This window comes from Diospyros lotus, chromosome 4 (assembly GCF_014633365.1).
Source record: "Diospyros lotus cultivar Yz01 chromosome 4, ASM1463336v1, whole genome shotgun sequence".
Lineage (NCBI taxonomy): Eukaryota > Viridiplantae > Streptophyta > Magnoliopsida > Ericales > Ebenaceae > Diospyros > Diospyros lotus.
This window is the reverse complement of record NC_068341.1, coordinates 44404987-44425256: the sequence shown is the minus strand read 5'-3', so window position 1 is coordinate 44425256 and position 20270 is coordinate 44404987. Positions and strand designations below refer to the sequence as shown.

General features: G+C 36.3%; 1 protein-coding gene across 3 annotated transcripts; it reads left to right on the top strand.

Annotated features, from left to right (window-relative positions):
* Nucleotides 1-1258: 1258 nt before the first annotated feature.
* Nucleotides 1259-19016, top strand: LOC127799905 (protein ACTIVITY OF BC1 COMPLEX KINASE 8, chloroplastic). 3 transcript variants are annotated; one of them, XR_008022670.1, is made up of 22 exons: nucleotides 1259-1863; nucleotides 3806-3941; nucleotides 4934-5100; nucleotides 6593-6713; nucleotides 6835-6935; nucleotides 7255-7353; nucleotides 10568-10678; nucleotides 10773-10852; nucleotides 10985-11054; nucleotides 12906-12979; nucleotides 13079-13148; nucleotides 13288-13376; nucleotides 14064-14188; nucleotides 14777-14857; nucleotides 14942-15002; nucleotides 15117-15171; nucleotides 15263-15364; nucleotides 15480-15566; nucleotides 15831-15890; nucleotides 16025-16148; nucleotides 17955-18074; nucleotides 18763-19016. XR_008022670.1 is itself a non-coding variant. In XM_052334172.1 (21 exons), the coding sequence occupies exons 1-20, from the start codon at nucleotides 1432-1434 to the stop codon at nucleotides 16139-16141; spliced, it is 2238 nt and encodes a 745-aa protein (XP_052190132.1). In that variant the 5' UTR covers nucleotides 1259-1431; the 3' UTR covers nucleotides 16142-16148; nucleotides 17955-18262. The 3 variants fall into 3 exon arrangements, 2 of the variants coding, with proteins under 2 accessions (XP_052190132.1, XP_052190133.1); XM_052334172.1 differs by lacking the exon at nucleotides 18763-19016 and having other exon boundaries at nucleotides 15263-15361; nucleotides 15477-15566; nucleotides 17955-18262; XM_052334173.1 differs by lacking the exon at nucleotides 18763-19016 and having other exon boundaries at nucleotides 17955-18262.
* The last annotated feature ends 1254 nt before the right edge of the window (nucleotides 19017-20270 follow it).

The window sequence follows — 20270 nt, the reverse complement described above, 5'->3', positions numbered from 1 at the left end:
GGGTTGATGTGGGCTTACACTTTTTTTTGTTCCTCACAAACTAGATATCCTATCATCACTTATTAATGTAGTTAAATTTTATTTTATTAATAACTAATATATATAAAAGGTATTTTAAAAAATAATTTATTAATATGATTTCATAATACCATAACATAGCATAAATGATTTATTTTTCACCAATTAACATGGCTTATTTATTTTTTATTAGAATAAATTACAATTGAGACTGATAAGAAAAAGGCATCCAAATTGTGGGTTCTGTTGGGTGAAATGTAAAAGCCCAGTTATCAATCTGTATTGGGCCTTCTGGCCAATTGTAAAAGATAGAAGATGTGATTGGGCCTTAACTTTGTTCCTCTTACATCCCCAAACCAATACCACCAGCCCGTATTTCCATTTCTACCCTCTGCATTTGTTTTATTCACCTTAGGTCCTGTTCCTTGCTTTCACCTATAGGCCACACGGATTGGTTCACAATATAAAATTAAACATTTACAATTTCTTCTTTTATATATATGATTTGGTTAAAATTTTGCATATTTGTAAACTTAAATTATAGCCGATCATAATTTATTTACTTTCCCTTTTTTGGAATTCAAATTTTGACAATCACAAAGATAGGTAAGATGCTCATAGCCCATTTAAATCAATATTTTGATATCTAAGTCAATTATAATTGTGATAGAATTATATTATGAGAATTATAAAAATAAATAATATCTAATCTAGTATAAGAATTGTTTATTTGGGTGAACAACATTTTGATTCTTTCAATTGTTTCGATTTAATTTAGTATTTATATTAAAAAAAATTAAAATAATTAAACCAACTAAAATATAAGAAATGACATTATTTTTTACTAAATTTTCAATAACCAACTAGACGTCTCTTAATTTAATAAATAAAAATAATATAAATTTGGAAATCTAGATTAATTAATGAACTAATAAGCAATCTATCAACCTCGTTAAAACCCAGTTTATGAAGATAGCGCAGGCGATTGCCTAGAAAAAGTGTTTCTTGCAATGAGAGTATGCGCTGGTTGACACGTAAGCTGACAGACAGCCGTCAAGACACAGACACCACCTTAACCCACAAGCCGACAAAATTCAACGTGGACCAGAACATCTCTGGGAGCCTTTTATCGGCCAATCAGAAGCGCCGGATCTTCCCCCCACGATATCCTACCTTTTCGCCACGTGGCGCCCCTGTCGCCACCCCTTTCATTTATTTTATTTATTTTTTTTCCCCTAAAGCGGCGGTAGTCGAACCTCTGATCGATCATCATCGACTCTCCAACCGTGTCCGCCTCGCTTCAGCTCCCTTCACTCTCTCCTCTCACTCGCTCGCTCTCCGAAGGATGAAATTTGAGCTCAGAGTTAGGGTTTGAAATTCTGAATTGAATAGTACCGGCCAGTTAGTTTGAAAATGGCGGCTGCTTCTCTATCTGCCCGTTCATCACCCGAGCTTCTATTTCTCCGGCCAGACTCTGCCCGCAAATTCCGAGTCTCTCTGTCCAGGATTGCACTCTCGAGGCGCACCAGGCCTCGCCTTCTTCTCCGAGCTCGAGTTCAGGGAGAAGAAGCCGTAGTTGAGGAGATAGAGCTTAATGGTAATGGGAGTGTTTATGGTCGCAATGGGATGGCTAATGGGGGTATTGGAGTGGTCGAGAGTCAGAATGGGGCGAGCAACGGTAGCTTGGTGAAGTACGTGAACGGGAACGGCGCCGCAGCGGGAATCGCGGAAGTTGTCGTGGAATCGGAGACCACGGCGGCGGCGGCGGCTGGGAAGAAGAGAACTATAGAGGAGATTGGACAGGAGGAGGCGTGGTTTAAGCGGGTTGGGAAAGAGCAGATAGAGGTAAAGAATGCTATGTGCTTTTGAAGTTTTGCATTATATTCGTTTTCATTTTGGTCCCATTTATTTGAGAGATCAAGGTTTTTTTTTTCCCTCTCATTTTTGTTGTTTTGTGTATTTTTTTACCCTCTTTGGACATGTGAAAGCAATTGTCTAAGCATTTAGCCACGCATTTTGAATATCTCTTTGGATTTTGAGGTAATTATGTGGAAAAAGAAGATTAGATTGACTATAGATTTGAGTGATTTTATTTTTTATAGCAAATATATATATATAGCTGTCAAAGTTGGAGTGACCCAGCTTAGATCGTTCAATTGATATTATTAAGACAAGCTGAAGGGTTCCAAATTTTTGTTGGTGTTGGAGGTGGAAGTGTTGTGTATTATCAAGACTCAATTCTTTCTCTTGAGTAAAATGGATGATGGCAGGGGAAGGGAATTATTCGCTTTGTTCTGTTATACAGCAGTAAAGGCTTATTTACTTTTGCTCATCAAATCATGATCCAATTTATAGTAAAAGGCACTTCATCCTATACCGCAATATCCTATATGTTAATGAAACGAATTGCTTTCACAATGTATGCACTGAACCGAGCATAAGGGAGATATAAAGTAAACCTTCTTGTTCTTCTTGGGAGGGTACCCTACGATTGTTAAGACTTAAGAATATGGAAATTAATGAACTTCTACCACCTCAAATATTATGGACTTGATAAAAACTTAAAATAATGTAAAAATAACATATATTGACCTAGAAAAGGGAGTGGACTGTTATCATGAACTGAAAGGGGGCCTATGACCGACGCATAACCCTTGATGAACCATAGGCCTGAGGGTCAAGCAAACCTCTATACCATATCATAACAATAACAAACACTAACAAATATACTGAACCATAACAAAATCAACTCCATGATAATAAACTGAATCAGTGTTCGTACAATCCTGCCTATAGTAGCCAAAGCAAACTACTAAGAATATTAAATCTAAGAAAATAATTAATGCCCACAAGAACGAATGTGAGGCCTACCAAAACAAAACTGCTAAGCTAAACTGAACTAAATTGGACTGAACTGCTTAAATTGTCTGATGGGTCGGATGTGAGGCTGAACAGGAATGAGTCAAAACTCAGTGAATAGACAATGTATATTATGACGTAGTCAAGAAGTTATATACATGAGTTTTTATACAATAATGCTTCTTTCCTGGAATCATCAAGAAAACTATAGTTTTTTTTTTTCATTTTAAAACAATAAAATATTGTTTCAAGAAAATTCTGTTCTTTTCAGATAAAATTCTTTTCCATTTTTGCAGCTGATAAACAAACCAATAATTTCAATTTCATGGGACGCTAAGCAGAATGAATCTATACAACAATTCCACCATTGACCATGCTTGTGTCAAAGTAAATAATTAATCCATGTGTGTTGGCTGACACATGGAATTAGCAATGCTCCTACTAGCTGGGGTTAGATCAAGGTGCACCAATGCCAACATGGATTTGGTAAAGTATATATTCTATTCATACATGGTTTTAGTGTAGTATATTTCTATTTCTGCAAGGATTTGGGTTTTTACAGTTATACGATGACCTGTGTCCCACTGATTACCTGAACAACTTTTGATGTCTATTGCCGATAACAATATATAAAATCATAAATATTATGAGAAACATATTAGATAAAACTAAATAGATCAAATGCTAAAATTTATTACATGAGATCCCAAGCATTTGTTGTTAGAATTCCACTTTTGGCCTTATTCTTATTTATACCTTTTCACAGGCAGATAGATATCTTTAAGTCCCCCAAGACTGCATGGTTATGCTTGCATGGATCTGACTTTTCTTATGTGACTGAAAATCTATGAATGCATATGTCTGAAAATTTGAGTATTGATTTTGTATATCAAATTATTGTTACTAAATGTGAATGTGATTATAACAGGTATCTGTTGCCCCTGGTGGCCGCTGGAGTAGATTCAAAACCTATTCAACAATTCAAAGGACTTTGGAGATTTGGGGATTTGTTTTAACTTTTATCTTTAGGACTTGGTTGAGCAATCAGAAATTTTCTTATCGAGGTATGTCACTTGTATGAAAGTGGGATTCTTGATACAATTGAACAAACGATCAATTTTGGTAATTGTTCATATCTCTTTATGGTAGTTAGATTGCTAATTTCGTCAGACAGCTATCCCATGTAACCATCCAAGAGTTGTTTATTATTTTTTAAGTATACAAGTACCTCTGACAAGATAAGGCCATAGATAGAAGTGATTGGCGAGTTAGAATTCATGTAGCCAATTTCACATGGTGGGATAAAAGCTTGATGTGCTGTTTTTTTAATCATATAATTTAGAAGTGTCTGATCTAATTAACTGTTTTGAGAAAAAGTTAACTTTTGTTCATGGTGAATCTCATCATCTGTAATTGGTTGTATTGCAATCCCCAATTAGAGGATTATCAGTGCATTAGAGCAGCTACATAACCTGTAAATAGTTGTTTCTTGTTGAATATTTTGGAAATTGAAGAAAACAAATGTCTGGTCAAATAACCTCTCTATTTAAAGGTCTTGTATAAACTCTACATTGAGCCAGGTATTATTCACATGAGGGTAATGGCGAAAGGAAGTTGAAGCATAAAATGAAATGATTTTTGTTTTTTAGATAACCACATAAAATAAAATGATTGATCTTATGGAATAAGGGGAATTTATGGACTGTTTAGTAATGATAGACAGAAAAATAATGAATAGAAAAGAAAAAAATATATTTTCATACCTTCAGCGTTATAGACCTTCTCCAGTACCAAGTAATCAATGAGTCAATTCATCTTGAACAAAAATGACATAAGAGCCCCCAAAAAGGTAGTATTTCTTTTCTTTGTTTTCTGTTTCAGGAATTGGTCTGCAACAAAATTGTAAGACTATTATGAGTATAGTGGATTTAGCTTTTGATGTTGTTGTTTCAATTGTTGCTAATTTTCTAAAAGCCTGTACGGGTGACAAATTGCAAGCAAGATTTTTTTTTCTTTTTCTTGCTCAATATATTAATCAAAAGACTTTAATATGCAGGTGGGATGACTGAAGAGAAGAAAGTCCAAAGGCGGAAAGTCCTTGCCAAGTGGTTGAAGGAAAATATTTTGAGATTAGGTCCGACATTCATCAAAATTGGGCAGCAGTTCTCCACAAGGGTGGACATTCTTCCTCAAGAATATGTCGATCAATTGTCAGAACTTCAGGTCAAAATTACTGGACTAGAAACATGATCAATTGTCACTGGTCTATTCTATGCTTCAATACTTGTATCCTTTACAGCTTCCTTTTCTTAAGAATGAATATAGCCAAAAGTGAAATGCGTATCTTGTTTTACATGTCACTTGTCATGTAAAAATGGGTTATCATGCTGTATGGTTTATATAGCCTTTTAGTAGCTTTCCAGCATGAACATCTTGGTGTGTCCTGGCTCCTGCTTCAGCATGTACTACTTCTTAGGTGGTGCTTGCCATATATATTTTTTCTTCAGTAATACTACTGCTTGTTATTTCGAAATGAGAAGTTCTCTTTGTTGTCTTCAATCCTGTGAATCTTCAAAAAGCCTTCAAACTCTGCCATTCTATTGTTCTTTGTGGTTATTTATTCTTCGTGGTTATTTTTTTCTCAATGTTCTTTTATTATTTTGGTCATGCATATGACATATTATGAACTTATGATCTATCCACTCTGTTTAAGAAATTTAGGTTAAGCAGTAGGATAGAGGCTCTATTCTCTTATTTATTTCTCAATTAAGAAAATACTTACTGAGAAAGCTACAGTAGAGAAGAATCCAGCATGGAGAAACATTGTTGGGAACATATAAGAATTACAGTGAGAAAAATAGGTAATTGCTAAATGATAAAATGTTGCAAAACATATAGGGGCAAATGATATTCCTGAAAAATAAATTGTGTGTTTCATCACATACATGGTTATGCAATATTTTCCTTAAGTTCCTTCATCTAGATGAAGACTATTACATCTCAAGTAAAGAATGTACGCATTAACGGTGCAGTTCTCTTTATGTTTCATTTGACTATGATGGTGCGTTATCTAACCCATTCTAGACCCTGCAGTGGTGGGAGTCTTGTGTATTGACTATGTCCTTGTTTTATCTAAGCATGGATACTTCTAAGAAGGTGACTTCTTGTGTCAGACTTTGACATGTGGCTGACACTTTCAAATATGTATCAAATTCTCATCCAAACTTGTCCTTTTATCTTTTAATTACAACTGGACACTTCTTGGGCATTATGAAGACACCCATGCCTGTAATAAGAACATGTGTGTTCTTTGCTTAAACAAATTACATTCATATTACAAGTTGAAAAAAATTGAAATCAATTATAAGTTAAAAAAATAATGTAAATCTATATCTATTATTCCTTCTCTACTTTTTAATTTCAAGAACTTTGTAACCCAACATTGTCAACTTAATTATTGACAGAGTTGCTAGAATGTATTCATAATGGAAAAGAAATGAAGAAATAGTTATTTCACATAATATACATTTTTATGATGTCCTCAATTTTCTGAAGGATGTATTGCAAAGGTGTCCTCATGGTCACGTGTCCATGATCCATATCTATCTGTGTTCCGTTGGTTTTTGTTGTTTTCTTTCCCTGAAGCATTGTTTGGTGATATAGATGTTGTCTTGGTGCTTTCCAACCTCAGTAACTATCCCCCGTTTCTATGCAGGATCAAGTTCCTCCTTTCCCATCTGACACAGCTATATCTATAGTTGAAGAAGAGCTTGGAGCCCCCATAAATGACATATTTGAGCAGTTTGATTATGAGCCAATAGCAGCTGCTAGTCTTGGTAAATCTTGATTACACTGGAGCTGTATCTGTAACAAACTCATTCAATTATCTGAGATATTCTAGGCTGTGTTTTTGTAATCTGATTGAAACGAAGTGCCGTTGGCTGTTTGCTTGTGCAGGTCAGGTCCACTGTGCAAAATTGAATGGGCAGGAAGTTGTTATTAAAGTACAAAGGCCTGGTCTGAAGGATCTTTTTGATATTGATCTGAAAAATCTGAGGGTTAGTTTGAAGTTCACTTGAAATTGGGGCTTTTTTCTCAATGCCTTGTTCGTCGGAGTTTGTTTTTGTGTATTAAGGGTTGATTGTGTCTTCTTTAGCTCCAAACTTTCCTTATCATGCTTTATGTCCTTTCAGACATTGGGCAATAGCAACAATAGCATCTGCTCCCCACAAAAATCTCTTCTTCTTAGACCTAGAATGCCTTAATCAACTGAAAATAAAAGTAAAATAAAACCATTTTGCATGATTCTTTGTGGAAAGCATTAATTCTTTTATATTGCAATTATGCATTAATTCTTTGTTGACTTGATTATTCAAGGTGATAGCAGAATATCTTCAGAAGGTTGATCCCAAGTCAGATGGTGCAAAAAGGGATTGGGTTGCTATCTATGATGAATGTGCAAGTGTTTTGTACCAGGTAACAGTCTCCCTTCATGCCTTTTTTTCAAGACTTGAGCTTAGTAAAAGACAATTAAGTTTATTGATACCTTGTTCTCCCAGTATAGGTTTTAGGTTATGCTAATAGCATTATGCCTGTGAGCATTGTGAAAAATCCTTTTTAATAAATGGAATCTTTTACTTTTTAAAAGTATACAAGGACAAGTTTTTTAAAGTTCTAATTGTTGAGAATATGTGGATAAGGGAGCAGGGTTTTGTTGAGGCCATCAGGGGTTGGTGGAATGTTATGAGTTAGGGGTTCCTACAATTCTATTTTAGCTAGGATGTTGTATATGCAAAAAGAAGATCTTAAAAAAGTGTAATAAAATATTTTCCATTACATGAGAGTCAGAATTGATATGATTTTGGGCGAGAATCAAATTTTCAACCAAAAAGAGGGGCATGCCGTGCTCTTAGAGAGTGATGTTTATAGGAAGATGACTTGAAAGGGGAAGTGGGTGGACCATTCTCATTAGTGATTTAACCATATAGGAGTTAATGGTTAATGGTTAATGGGTTTTAATAAGGAAAGAAGATGACATGCCTAAGAAAATTGTGAATTTCTGTCAGATCCTTTTTGAGAAAGAGGAGTGATGACTGGGTCTTAATGAATTAGCCTTTAAGACCATCCTGGAAGACTTAAAAGTTGTGTTTTGAGGGACCTTTCTTGGAAGATGAGGTGTTGGGTGCACTGAAAGTCTTGAAGAGAATAAAGCTCTGGGCTTTGATGGCTTTCAGGGCATTTTCCAAAAATCCTGGAGTATAGCAGGGAAAGATGTTTGGCATCCATTTAGGCCTTTTATGGGATAGGGCTGGTCAAGAGGAGTCTTAATGCTTCATTTATAAACTTGTTCTTAAAGAAAGTGAATCAGAGGAGTTCAAAATTTTTAAAAATACTAGTCTAGTTGGAAGGGTGTATAAGATTTTAACTAAGATGTTAGCTTCTGGTTTAATTGGTGAAGGGAGTAGTTTCGGGAACCTAGAATGCCTTTGTTGGGGGAATAACTGGTGAACATGTATTAATTTTTGTGCGTTCACTATTAAGTTCACCTTAGTTAATTGAGTGCCTAGATCTTTGTTGAATAGCACTATGGTTTTGAGGCAAGGGATTCTTTACCCAGTTTTTGGTGATCTTGGTGCTGAGGTTTTTGGTTTTGTGGTCCAAAAGGTGGAAAGATTATGACGATGGATGAGAGGCTTTAGCATCCCACTTGGTATTTGTGGATGATATCATTTTATTTTGTGGGGTTCAGAGAGAACTGAGAATTGTAAGATCCATTTTACTTTTTGTCTCAGTTTATGGATTAACCTGATGAACAGTGAGGTAATCCCTGTGGGGAGGTTGAGTGAGTGGAGGATTTAGTCCTGTCTTTGGGGTGTAGAGTCAGCGTATTGACCCCTTTCTTATTTGGGAATGCTTAGTAGGCCTTCATTTAAATCAAATTGGGTTGGGACAATGTAGTTGCTTTATGGAAAAGATAGTATCTAGCAAAAGCAGGCAGAGTAACACTCCTTAGCAGTGAGTTGCCAATGGAATTGAGAAGCTTCAGAGAGGTTTCCTTTTGAGGGGTGGTCTCAAGGACGAATTCGAGTTTTACATATTTGCTTGGGAGAGGTTTTGTTATCTACTGCTAGAAGGTGGTCTAGGTGTTAGAAACTTGATATGTTTCAGCAGAGCCTTATTGGTAAGTGGATTTGAAGGTTTTCATCTAAGGACAATAACATTTGGAGGAGATTTATAATAGGAAAATGTGGTATTTTGCAGGGAGGGTGGTCCAGTGGGAACATTAGGGGCCCCTTTGGTTATGGTGCTTGGAAGGGTATTATTTGAGGCTGGGGTGATTTTGTTAAGCATATTGATTATCTGGTGGGAATGAGGATGGAATTAATTTTTGATCCAATAGCTGGTGTGAATGTAGGCCTTTGAGTATTATTTTCCTCAATCGATTTAATACAATACTTATGAAAAAAAACAAGGTAATAGGATAAGAAAATATCAATTTTTGGTTTTATTTTAGGGGTCATACAGCAGCGCTTTCAGTTTTCATTTAATTTTTTTTGTTCTGTTTTAATTTTCATTTAAGAAATAAAAACTTAATCTTTGACAGCTATGGTTATTTTCAGTTTGTGTTTGATTTTTTTATTTTTATTATTTTTTTCTAGCAACCTTTTCCATTGTTGCCGAATGGAGTCATTGGAAACTCCTTCGATGAGTCACTAACATGCCAATGATTCCTATGGGAGTTGCCAACTTCGACACCCATCAGAATCACCAGTGATTGGTGATTGCTAAAGAAAGGCAGTAGCTGACCCCTTAGGCGATTTTCTGGTGACCTTGGTTGCCAGCAATGAGGAGGTGGAGGAAGGGAAGAAAATGAAAATGAAAGGAAAGCTGTGAAAACACCTATTCCTTGTTTTCAAAAATTTTGAAATTGAAAACAAGCAGCCATATGCCATTTCTATTTGCATTTTCAAAGAAATGAAACAAACGACTTTGCCAAACTAAGTGGCCCAAAAAACAGTTTTCAATTGTCAAAATTATTTTCGGTCTTAAAAATGGTTAGATTTTGAGTTTCATAAGGTTAATATAGAAAAAAAGATTCTGCGTATTTGTCTTATTCTAAGATGTAGCTTCTTGTTATTGCTAGACATGTAAGAAAAGATTTCAGAATTCATGTGCAAACTAACTCTTAGGTGTAGTGTAGCATTGTCTCTGATTTTAGTTGAATTGCAAATAATTAGAAGTAATGGATACATATATATAGATAGAAGAGAGAGTGAGAGTGTGTGTGTGTGTTGGGGGGGGGGGGGGGGTTAGTGCATTTAAACCAAACAGAAAATAGCGTCACGACTGTAATTTGACAGTAATATTGGTTCTTCAGAATGTGAAAGGCCAATTATGAATGAGAATATGATAAAAGTAGATAAAAAGATTATTGTTGGATTAGCCTGTCCCTTGGTGTGGGGATGGAAGGGGGATAATACTGCTATTGTGCTGTAAGTAGGCCCTATTTGATCTCAATTGTTCCAAGGGTAATATATTTTACTATTTGTCCTTTAGTTTTTATACCATAGGGATATGCTCAAATATTTTGTTATTTCTCAATCTTAATTTATTTTTCAACTCTATGTAGTAGTGAATAGTTTTCAGTTTGATGGTATACTGTTGATTGGTAGCATCAATCATGTTTCAGGAGATTGATTACACCAAGGAAGCTGCCAATGCAGAACTATTTTCAGATAACTTCAGAAACATGGATTATGTGAAAGTCCCAACAATATATTGGGAATACACCACACCACAGGTTTAAACTTTCAGTAATAACAAAAACATGGCGAGTGAATATTTGCATTTTTTGTGTGATCACCTTGCTTGAATAGGTTTTCCTTTGCTGTTAGGTTCTCACTATGGAGTATGTCCCTGGGATCAAAATAAACAGAATACAAGCATTAGATGAGTTGGGTGTCGATCGTAAAAGGTAAATCCAATATTCTGCTATTCATTTTCACTTAATCATCTAGCATTGATCCTTATCTTTTGAATTCTTAATATGCGATGTTTCCTTTTCCTATTGCGTAAATGAGTTTAATGTTGATGTTTCACTCCCCAGATTGGGACGGTATGCTGTTGAATCTTACTTGGAACAGATCCTGTCTCATGGATTCTTCCATGCTGATCCAGTGAGTTTTTCTAATTTTGTTTTTTCTTTCTTATTGCTAGAGCAGGTCTTTCAAATAGAATCATTCAGTTTTTATGGTTTACTATATGACTTATTTGTTGATTAAAAATGGAGCTGATTTCAGGTGCAATTTTACTAACATGTGTGTACTAGTTTATATGAAGATGAATACATGTGCGGTAGTGGTATGATTTGAGGCTAGAAGTTGCTCACATCTGTAGCCTTTCTTACTGGACATATCTGAGCTGTCCTTTAACATATTAACTGCTCATGAAGCCAACAAGAGCTTTGCTATGACGGGTCATATCCTATAAGCTACCATGAATTTTAACTTTCATAAAAGAGAGTTGTTAATTGTTTTAATTCTAGAATAAGAAATCTTTTCATATTTATTTCTTAATGCATCGCTAGTGTTAGAAATTTCTTTGAGATTGGCATAGATGTCTTGTATTTTGTTTCAACGGTTAAACCTTTTAAGACCACTGGTCTACAACTTAAATTCTCTCTTAGATGATTTACATTGTTAAATTCTAAGCAACGTGGATGGGGATACCAGAAAACCGAGTAATTGGATAATTTTGGAACCTCTGATGATACATTCAATTTCTAGGAAGTATTTCATAATGTAGAACATAGAACATAACAAGTTTGATGCTTTACAATGTATATTACTGCTATTCCCTTCCTAATTTTTTGTCATCATAACTGAGAGTGAATGTGTGTGAGGGCCAGCCTTCTACATAATATATGTAATTGGCTAGTAATAATCTGCGCAATAGGGATGGAAATGGGTCAATAAATGGGTCCCACTTACCCATTTAAATTCAAAACGATTATGAAAAATTCATATTTTGAGCCACAGATAAAATTTATTTGAACATTTACTAAAATAAGCCCCTAATTATCCATTTAAAATTGAAATAAGTTTGAAAAATTCATATTTGAAGGCTATAAACTTATCCTTTTCACAAGATTTGTTTGCAAATATCTCTTTATCCAAGAACAGAGTAACATAACATTAAAAAAGGGCACATTGGAAGTGTTAGGCATATCATATCAATTTTCCAGTCTGGCTGCTTAAACTCTCTCCTGAATCCTGAACCACAAAACTTTTTTTTTTCTTTGCTAACTAAAAAGGTAAGGAGAAGGTGACCAGGAAAATTCTATGCCAAAATTTGTCTTTAGCAACTCCTATCTGTGCTACGGCTGGGGAAGACCCAAATTAGCCATAACTATACATTTGACCTTGGCCAAGCTATACAGGCAGATAGAGTGATCCTCACATGATGCTTGGGCAGGGATCTATTATTGGAATTTGGAGGCAGCTTTCATGACCACATGTGAGGGACACGGGCACCAAGTGAAATCATAATCTCTTGGAACCGGTATTCTTGCTAATTAACCCTGTGACCACAATATCGGTCGGGCCTAAGATATCTGCTCAGGCCCATCCTGATATTATAGGCCTGCACTGTCATCCCACACCTTCTGAATGTGGGCCAACTGGCTAATTCTGAGCCCTGTTTCATAATTCTGATACACATTTAAAGCAACATTTCCATCTATAATTTCAAATTTCCTTAAAAGGATTGTTGGATTTGGTTATATTGCAGAATGCAAGATATGCTGATGTCCAATTAATGGATATTTATATTTAAATTTTGGGACATATTTGTGAGGTGTTGGCGTCAAATATGTTTCTGTTCCAAACTATGTATCAGCTAGTTTTAAATAAACTATGTTAATGTCTTGTTAGTATGCTACGTAATTAACATTATAAGTTTCATATTGTTAGCCGATTCTCTCTTGATTATTCTTGCAGAGCTGGTCTGATGCTTAATTTTCTCTGCAGCATCCTGGGAATATAGCTGTTGATGATGTTAACGGAGGAAGACTGATCTTTTATGATTTTGGAATGATGGGAAGGTTATTTTTCTAGACACTCCATGCCACCTCTCTACAAATAAATTCTATGCTCCATTGTGGTAATTTCCTTTCAATGAATACTCTGTTTGGCTTTGGCAGTATAAGCCCAAATATAAGAGAGGGGCTGCTGGAGACATTTTATGGAGTTTATGAAAAGGATCCAGATAAGGTAATTGCTTTGTTGAATACAATGATTTCCAGTTGGCTGAATTTTGGTTTAATGAAGTTGATCACATTATTTGAATGACATAGGCAATCTTCATTTCAGCTGTGATTTACGTTTCAGTGTCTGCTAAATTTTCATGTAGGTTCTTCAAGCAATGATTCGGATGGGTGTTCTTGTGCCTACTGGGGATATGACAGCTGTTAGACGAACAGCACAATTCTTCCTTAACAGGTGCTTCACAAGTTGAACAAAACTCCCAAGATTCCTTTTGATCTTCAAGTGGCAGCTTGCCTGATGGTTGGCTGTTAGCTCTGTGTATCATTTCTTAGCTACCAACAATAAGTGGGATGTTCCCTGCCTTGTTCTTCTTCCATGGCATGGCATTACATTGCACCTTAGTTCTAAGGCTGTTTAATCTAATGCATATTCCATCCATCTTCGGTTTGGTTTTCAATGCAAGAGGAAATTTTACAGAAACTATGTTTGGCTATTTTTGGAGCTTGTGAGAGAGGCTTTAAGCATGCTTTTGACTTTAACTATGTGTAGCTAATATTAGATTATCCGCTCATTATTTGTGGGGATTTCACTTTTGTATACTTTTTTTATTTTACATGGACAGTAGAAGTTATTGGTTTTGAGTTGTAGAGTTGGTCTCTGGAAGATACAGAGTGTGGGAGTTGGATTGTTGTTTTGGCATAGATTGACCTTGCTAGCTCAGTTTCAGTGTGGAACATTCGCTTTTTTTGAAATTTGACTAGACTTGTTGACCTTAAGTGTAGTTTTTTCCAACTCCACCCCCCCCCCCCCCCCCCCCCCAAAAAAAAAAAAAAAGAAAAAGAAAAAGAGAAAAAAATTAAAAGAAGAAAGCAAAAGAAGAATAATTCTAAGACCAAATAATCTGATAATCTACTTTTGCAGCTTTGAAGAACGTTTAGCAGCACAAAGAAAAGAGAGAGAGATGGCAATGGCAGAACTTGGATTTAAGAAACCATTGAGCAGGGAGGAGAAGATAGAGAAAAAGAAGCAGCGTTTAGCAGCAATAGGTAATTTCTGCATGCTAATCTTTTGATAAAGTTGCAGATGGTTTAAACTGCTTGATTCATGAAATTCAACTTATACATTTATTGACAAAGTACTGCCGTGTTGCAACGAGTCCATACATTTGCTTACTTTGTCTTTATATTCTGTATGATTTCCTTATTACAAATCTGAACAGAAACCTCACTTTGTCATCTAATCTAAAGTTGAAAGGAGTTGTGCATACCTTTTGAAGTTAAGAGGAAGAAATCTTTCGTGTTGTTCAATAGGTAAATGAAAAATCTGTCTTAGTTCCAAGTGGGCAACAATAATAGCAGTGGTGGGACTTCAACTCTTCACATTGCTTAGCCTGAGTTATTTGATGTGCTTTATTTTAAGGAAGTTTGGAGTTTCCAGACTCAGATTACTTGTTTCGGAAAAACTCAGTTTTGGCTCTATTATGCTGTCTCTTGCTCTTTTCTCCTGGTCCTTATCAGAGGGAACATGTTTGCTACTCACAGCTGTTGGTCTAGTTATGGTGTCTATTGCTCTTTTATCCTGCTTGTTACCAATCAGGCTGTCTTTTACTCATGGCCGTTTCATTCTCTTAACAGGAGAAGATTTGTTGGCTATTGCAGCAGATCAACCCTTCAGATTTCCTGCCACTTTCACTTTTGTTGTTAGAGCATTTTCAGGTATTGCCCAAAGTCTGGCCAAATCATTGCTCTATGTTGTGTTGTAGTTGCAACAATAACTTGAAGATACTCTGGTTCCTGCAGTCTTGGATGGCATTGGGAAAGGCCTTGACCCACGGTTTGATATTACAGAGATTGCTAAACCGTAAGTTTATTTCAAGCGGTCACGATCCTTCTGAAGTGTTTCATTTGAACTCTCAGCTGTTGGGGTTAGTTGTCATTTTGTATTGCTGATGAGGATTGCATCTATATGGTGTAGTTATGCCCTAGAGTTACTCAGGTTTCGCGAAGCTGGTGTTGAAGTTATCTTAAAGGCAAGTTTGATAAATATTCTCTCTTTGTCAGGATTTTGTACAACTGTAATGTCATTATTCCCCCTGACACTTTATCTTATGAATATTTCAGGACTTCAGGAAGAGATGGGACCGTCAATCTCGTGCATTTTACAACTTATTTAGACAAGCTGATAGAGTTGAAAAGCTTGCTCAAATTATTCAACGATTGGTAGTGATCAAGCTCTCTTTTGTTTCATTAAATATTTCTTGCGGTAGAATAGCGTTTGTAATTCTCATCATTTTTGCACGCTATATTGCTGTCCATAATGCATGTGATTCTACAGGAGCAAGGTGATTTAAAGCTCCGAGTTCGAGCTTTGGAGTCTGAGAGGGCTTTCCAGCGTGTTGCAGCTGTTCAAAAGACGATAGGAAGTGTAAGTTCTGTTAGCTTTTAATATGAAAAATTCTATAGCTGGCATAATATTGAGAAACTGTTTCAATGAATATGATTATTGAAAATTATAATTGAACCCCCACCCCCACAAAGCGGGAGCCTCGTGCGCTGTGGACACCCTTTTATTTTTCGGTTACTTTAAATCTTTTATAGTGTATGACGAGAAAAAAAAAAAGAATTGCACTTTGTTGGTTGAGCAGGAAATTTCATCCATTTTAAAATCCTCTTTTGAACTAATCAACAGGCAGTAGCTGCTGGAACTCTAGTTAACCTTGCAACAATTTTGTATCTCAACTCAATTCGGGTATGCTGTTTTTTCTATTCTGTTTGAATGATCTGTTGCCACAATTAAACTTGGTTGTTCTGTTTATTCTAGTCTGTTTTGTCCTTAGCTTCCAGTAACCTCTTGACTCAAGTGGCTTTGTTATCACTTATCAGGTTCCTTCTATGGTGGCATATGCGTTCTGTGCTGTTTTTGGCTTCCAAGTTCTTTTTGGCATTCTTAAGGTTAAAAAGTTAGATCAGCGTGAGAGATTGATAACAGGAACTGCTTAAATTACTGGTAAGTAAAGTGTTTGTTTGTTTACTTCTCAAAATAAATAATAAAAAGAAAAAGGTCCAATGATTTTATGGAGCATGGACTCCAACGGAACACCCACAGGAACCAAATATACTACACGCTCCTGTTATAGCTGATGTCTCCCAATTTAAGTGTCAGGACTTCTATTCCCGTGTTGTTCCATATGGGGTTACACATTGTAGAGTTAGGATATCCATTCTTTAAGATCAAACATCCTGAGTTTTGTAGTAAAGATGTATCATTTTGCTTTGCATTATTATCCTTACACACGTAGTTCTTAATTGAATATGCCCAAATATATGCTGTAAAAGGTGATGGAGACTACTTTGGCATCCCCTTTTGTAGGACATGGTAGCTGGAAGTAGTCTTCTGGCAGCAATGACGTTCTCAGTTTTTTCTCCTTCTCTTTGCAGCCAACTTGAGAAATGAACGACTCCAGGACCATCTGCATCCATAAAAGAAAAAATTCCCTGGAGCGAGTTAATGGCAACGGCTTGCAATAATTTTATTAACTCAGCGGGTCTTTTAGGAATTTAAGTCCAGCCTTCAAAAATTAGGAAGATAATTTGACTAGGTGAAAGCTCAATTGACAGTGTCTATATGTCCTCCTCTAAACACCAATTGGTCAAAACTAGAAGCTTTGTTTCTATGAGCAACATGAGACATAATATGGAATGACAACCCTTTTTATGTGATCCCCTGTTTGTGCTGCATGGTTCTTTATCATGACCAGTGGTTTTGCCATTTTGTATTTGTCTTGCAGAATAGTTTTAACATAGCTGTCAACTATCAGACTGTAAACCTTTAGAATAGAATGACTCTTCTTTGAGCATAAATGAGTTGCACACATCTATTCTGGGACATAGGTGAGAGGCTTATTAGGTCCTGACACATATTTTCAAGAAAATGAAATGGGAGATTAAGATACAAAATTTTTAGGTATAGACTGCATCTAATCCCGCCTTTAGGCTTCTGAACTTCAAAACTATAAACCTTGGCATATTCTAACATGTTATGTATTCTTGTGGCTGTTATTGTTCTTGGAAGAATTGCCCTGATCCTTCACATGCTATTTCCCATTTTGAGTTTTCTTTTACAAAAGTGCTTTTACCATTTCATGTATCAAACTTGCATCATTTTCTTAGCATGGTCAAAGTAGTTTATGATTATTTTTCTTACATGATTAGCAATCAGTTAACTATGGTACTGCAAAAATTTGCAAGTACTGAATGGATGACATGTTATCAACTAAGCTAGTGGGCTCTTCTCACTGTATGGAGTCCAAAGGCTGCATGCCTCCACAGTGTACTATCCCTTTGTTCAATCTTGAGGACGGAGTTGCAGGTGTTTTGTTAGGAGTTTGATAGGAGAAACGACCAATGAGTGACTGAGGTTGAGTCTTTGACATGGAGACTTTCTCTGTTGGTAGGCTTGGTGTTAGTCTGAAGTTTTAAACTGGTTAACAAATGTGCTAAAGGACTTCCACAATTGTTTGGCGGTTCCTTTGGATGGCCTTATTAATTAAGCCTATGATAGCTCTTGAGAAAATGGGAGGGTTGGTTCATCCTCTTTGGCTCTCTATTTTTCTTTTTCTGTTTTCTCTGTTCTGGGCTTATGCCCCTTTCTAATGAATCCTTAATATTTATCAATAAAAGAGAAACCATACCTAGGCATTGATGTGTAAATTTGAAGAGCTTATCAGGTCCTTAATTTATTTATTGATTTATTATTATTTCTTTGCTGTCAAAATTTGTATTCCACATCTTATATTCTGTTGCATTTGTGCAGTACTTTTGCCAACTCAATCTGGATAGATATTGAGAGACCAGCTCATGATTGCAACATAAACCCCCTGGCTGCAAGAGCTTGATGCCAAGTTTTAAATTCAGGCAAAACACCCTGGTTGTGGTAAGGCCATATATCTGGCCTCCGTTGTTGTATAGTGTTTTATGGTCTTATCATGTTTATTCACTAATCTAACTATGTAGATAGGTTAGGCAACATAAAATTTTCATCGCTTTACTGCAATATTCTTCAAACGAGTTCATCTGCCAGAGCATATATATATATATATATATTTTTTTTCAGTTCCCTCTTTTCTTTTCGTCTAGTGAATGATTAGACCATAGTAGAATTTGGTGGTTTCCAACCCGCTTTTAGGAGGTAGGATTCTTGTAACTGTCAATAATAGATTTTCTGGGAAATTATATGTAGTGATTAACTATTTTTCAGATGCTTAGATGAAAAAACTGAATGTTCTCCTTGTATCAGATACTTGTTTATGTCCAATTGTGTTTTTATTATCACAAATTTAGCTTGCTAATAGCAAACTAGATCTCTTTTCTGGTTCAGTCTCCATGTTTTTTTTGTAAGAGATTTAAGTCTTTTGCGCCTTCAGTTTGGAGCCTTGTTTTGAGAACAATTCTTAGGAAATGTAATATAGACACAAGGTGAACACAATTTTTGTTAAATTTTTGAAAATGCAAACACAATATTGAAATGAAATGAGAACAATGGTGCTCTAACCTTTCCTTATATATTGACATGAAAAACTTGCTGCCCATCAATACTCTTATATGTCACTTATGCTGGACAGATATTGATCTGGATCTGTAGTATCATGTTAGCTGCATCAAGGTAAGACCAAAGACTTTGTTAGCCATGCCTGGCTGAACATCCACAGCAGCCAAGGGATGTGTCGGAAGAATGGTATCTTATAAATTTTAGTTTCATTTTGATGACAAAATCTTCTGTCCTTTTAGGATACTACCACATGCTGTGGTCAACCAAACACTGCTTTGACTTCTTAGAAACTCAAATGTAATTGCTGTTGAGTTGCTAATGTTTGGAATCCAATTTTATGAAACTACTAGCCTTTATTTGTGTATTTACTTTTCTCAAGGAGGCATGCCGTAATATGTAGAATTTTATGTTATATTTGATTTGACAGGTTTTATGTTGGCTGTCAGTTACTTAACACAAATCTCCTTTGTCCGGGCTTGATACCAGCTGTAGATCATAGGAATCCACAACCAAAGTTAGGCATACCTTAAATATGGTAGTAGAAAATAAACCAGCTTAAAAAGAGGAATTTAAAGAGAGATCTAATGAAAATATCTACTTAGTCTGCAATGTCACTTCGTCGAAGTGAAGTATTTAAGCTCTTGCTGGACGATAGAGCGTCACATTTTTGTTATTAGACAGTCCTTTGTCAGTTTTTTGTTTTCCTTTTGGAATGCATGAATATTGAAGCATTTTGTCTTTTTATATAGAAATTTGATAGAATTCTAAGAATTGTAAGAATACTTGATTCAATAAGCAAAAGTCCCAACCAATTACAGCCCAAGAAGAAAAGAAAACAGAGCAATTCGAGAGGCCCTTGATCTCTCCTACTTCTGGAAAATTCTTCACACCCCATGCTCACCACCAGCACCTCTCTTTTATTCCTTCTTCTCTAACGGAATTGGAATCCGCACATGCAGGTTGTTACACAACCTTGCAATTCCTACTCTACCCCTCATCTAACAGCTCATCTTCCTAATTCCAAAATTATCCCTGATTTCATGGACGCCTTTGGTATGTCCAGTGAATCGGTGGTCTATCAATACTCCCTCCCCCAACTTTCACCTTGTCCTCAAGGTGGAAGAATGGAAACTGCTGCTGGATCATTGAGTAGGGCTCCCAAGTAGCTTCCAATGGTGGCAGGCCCTTCCACTGAATCAGCACTTCTGCTCCTTGCAGGCCCCTACCATTCCCCGAACGCACTCCTAGCACCGCTGAGGGTTCCACCACCATTTCCAGATCTTTAGTAAGCTGTGCAGGCAGCTCCCTCGTGGCCTTCATTGCCCCCTTAGCCTCCCGTAGTTGGGAGACGTGAAATGTTGGGTGGATTTGACAATGCGGTGGCAATTTTAGCTGGTAAGCCACAGGGCCTACCTCCTTCTCAATCTCAAACGGGCCATAATAGCGGGCCGCTAGCTTCTCATTTGCATGGGCAGCCAAAGATCTTTGCCGATACGGTCTTAATTTCAGATACACTAAGTCGCCTACCTGGAACTTCACATCCCTTCTTCCCCCATCTGCTCTCTTCTTCATTATGGCTTG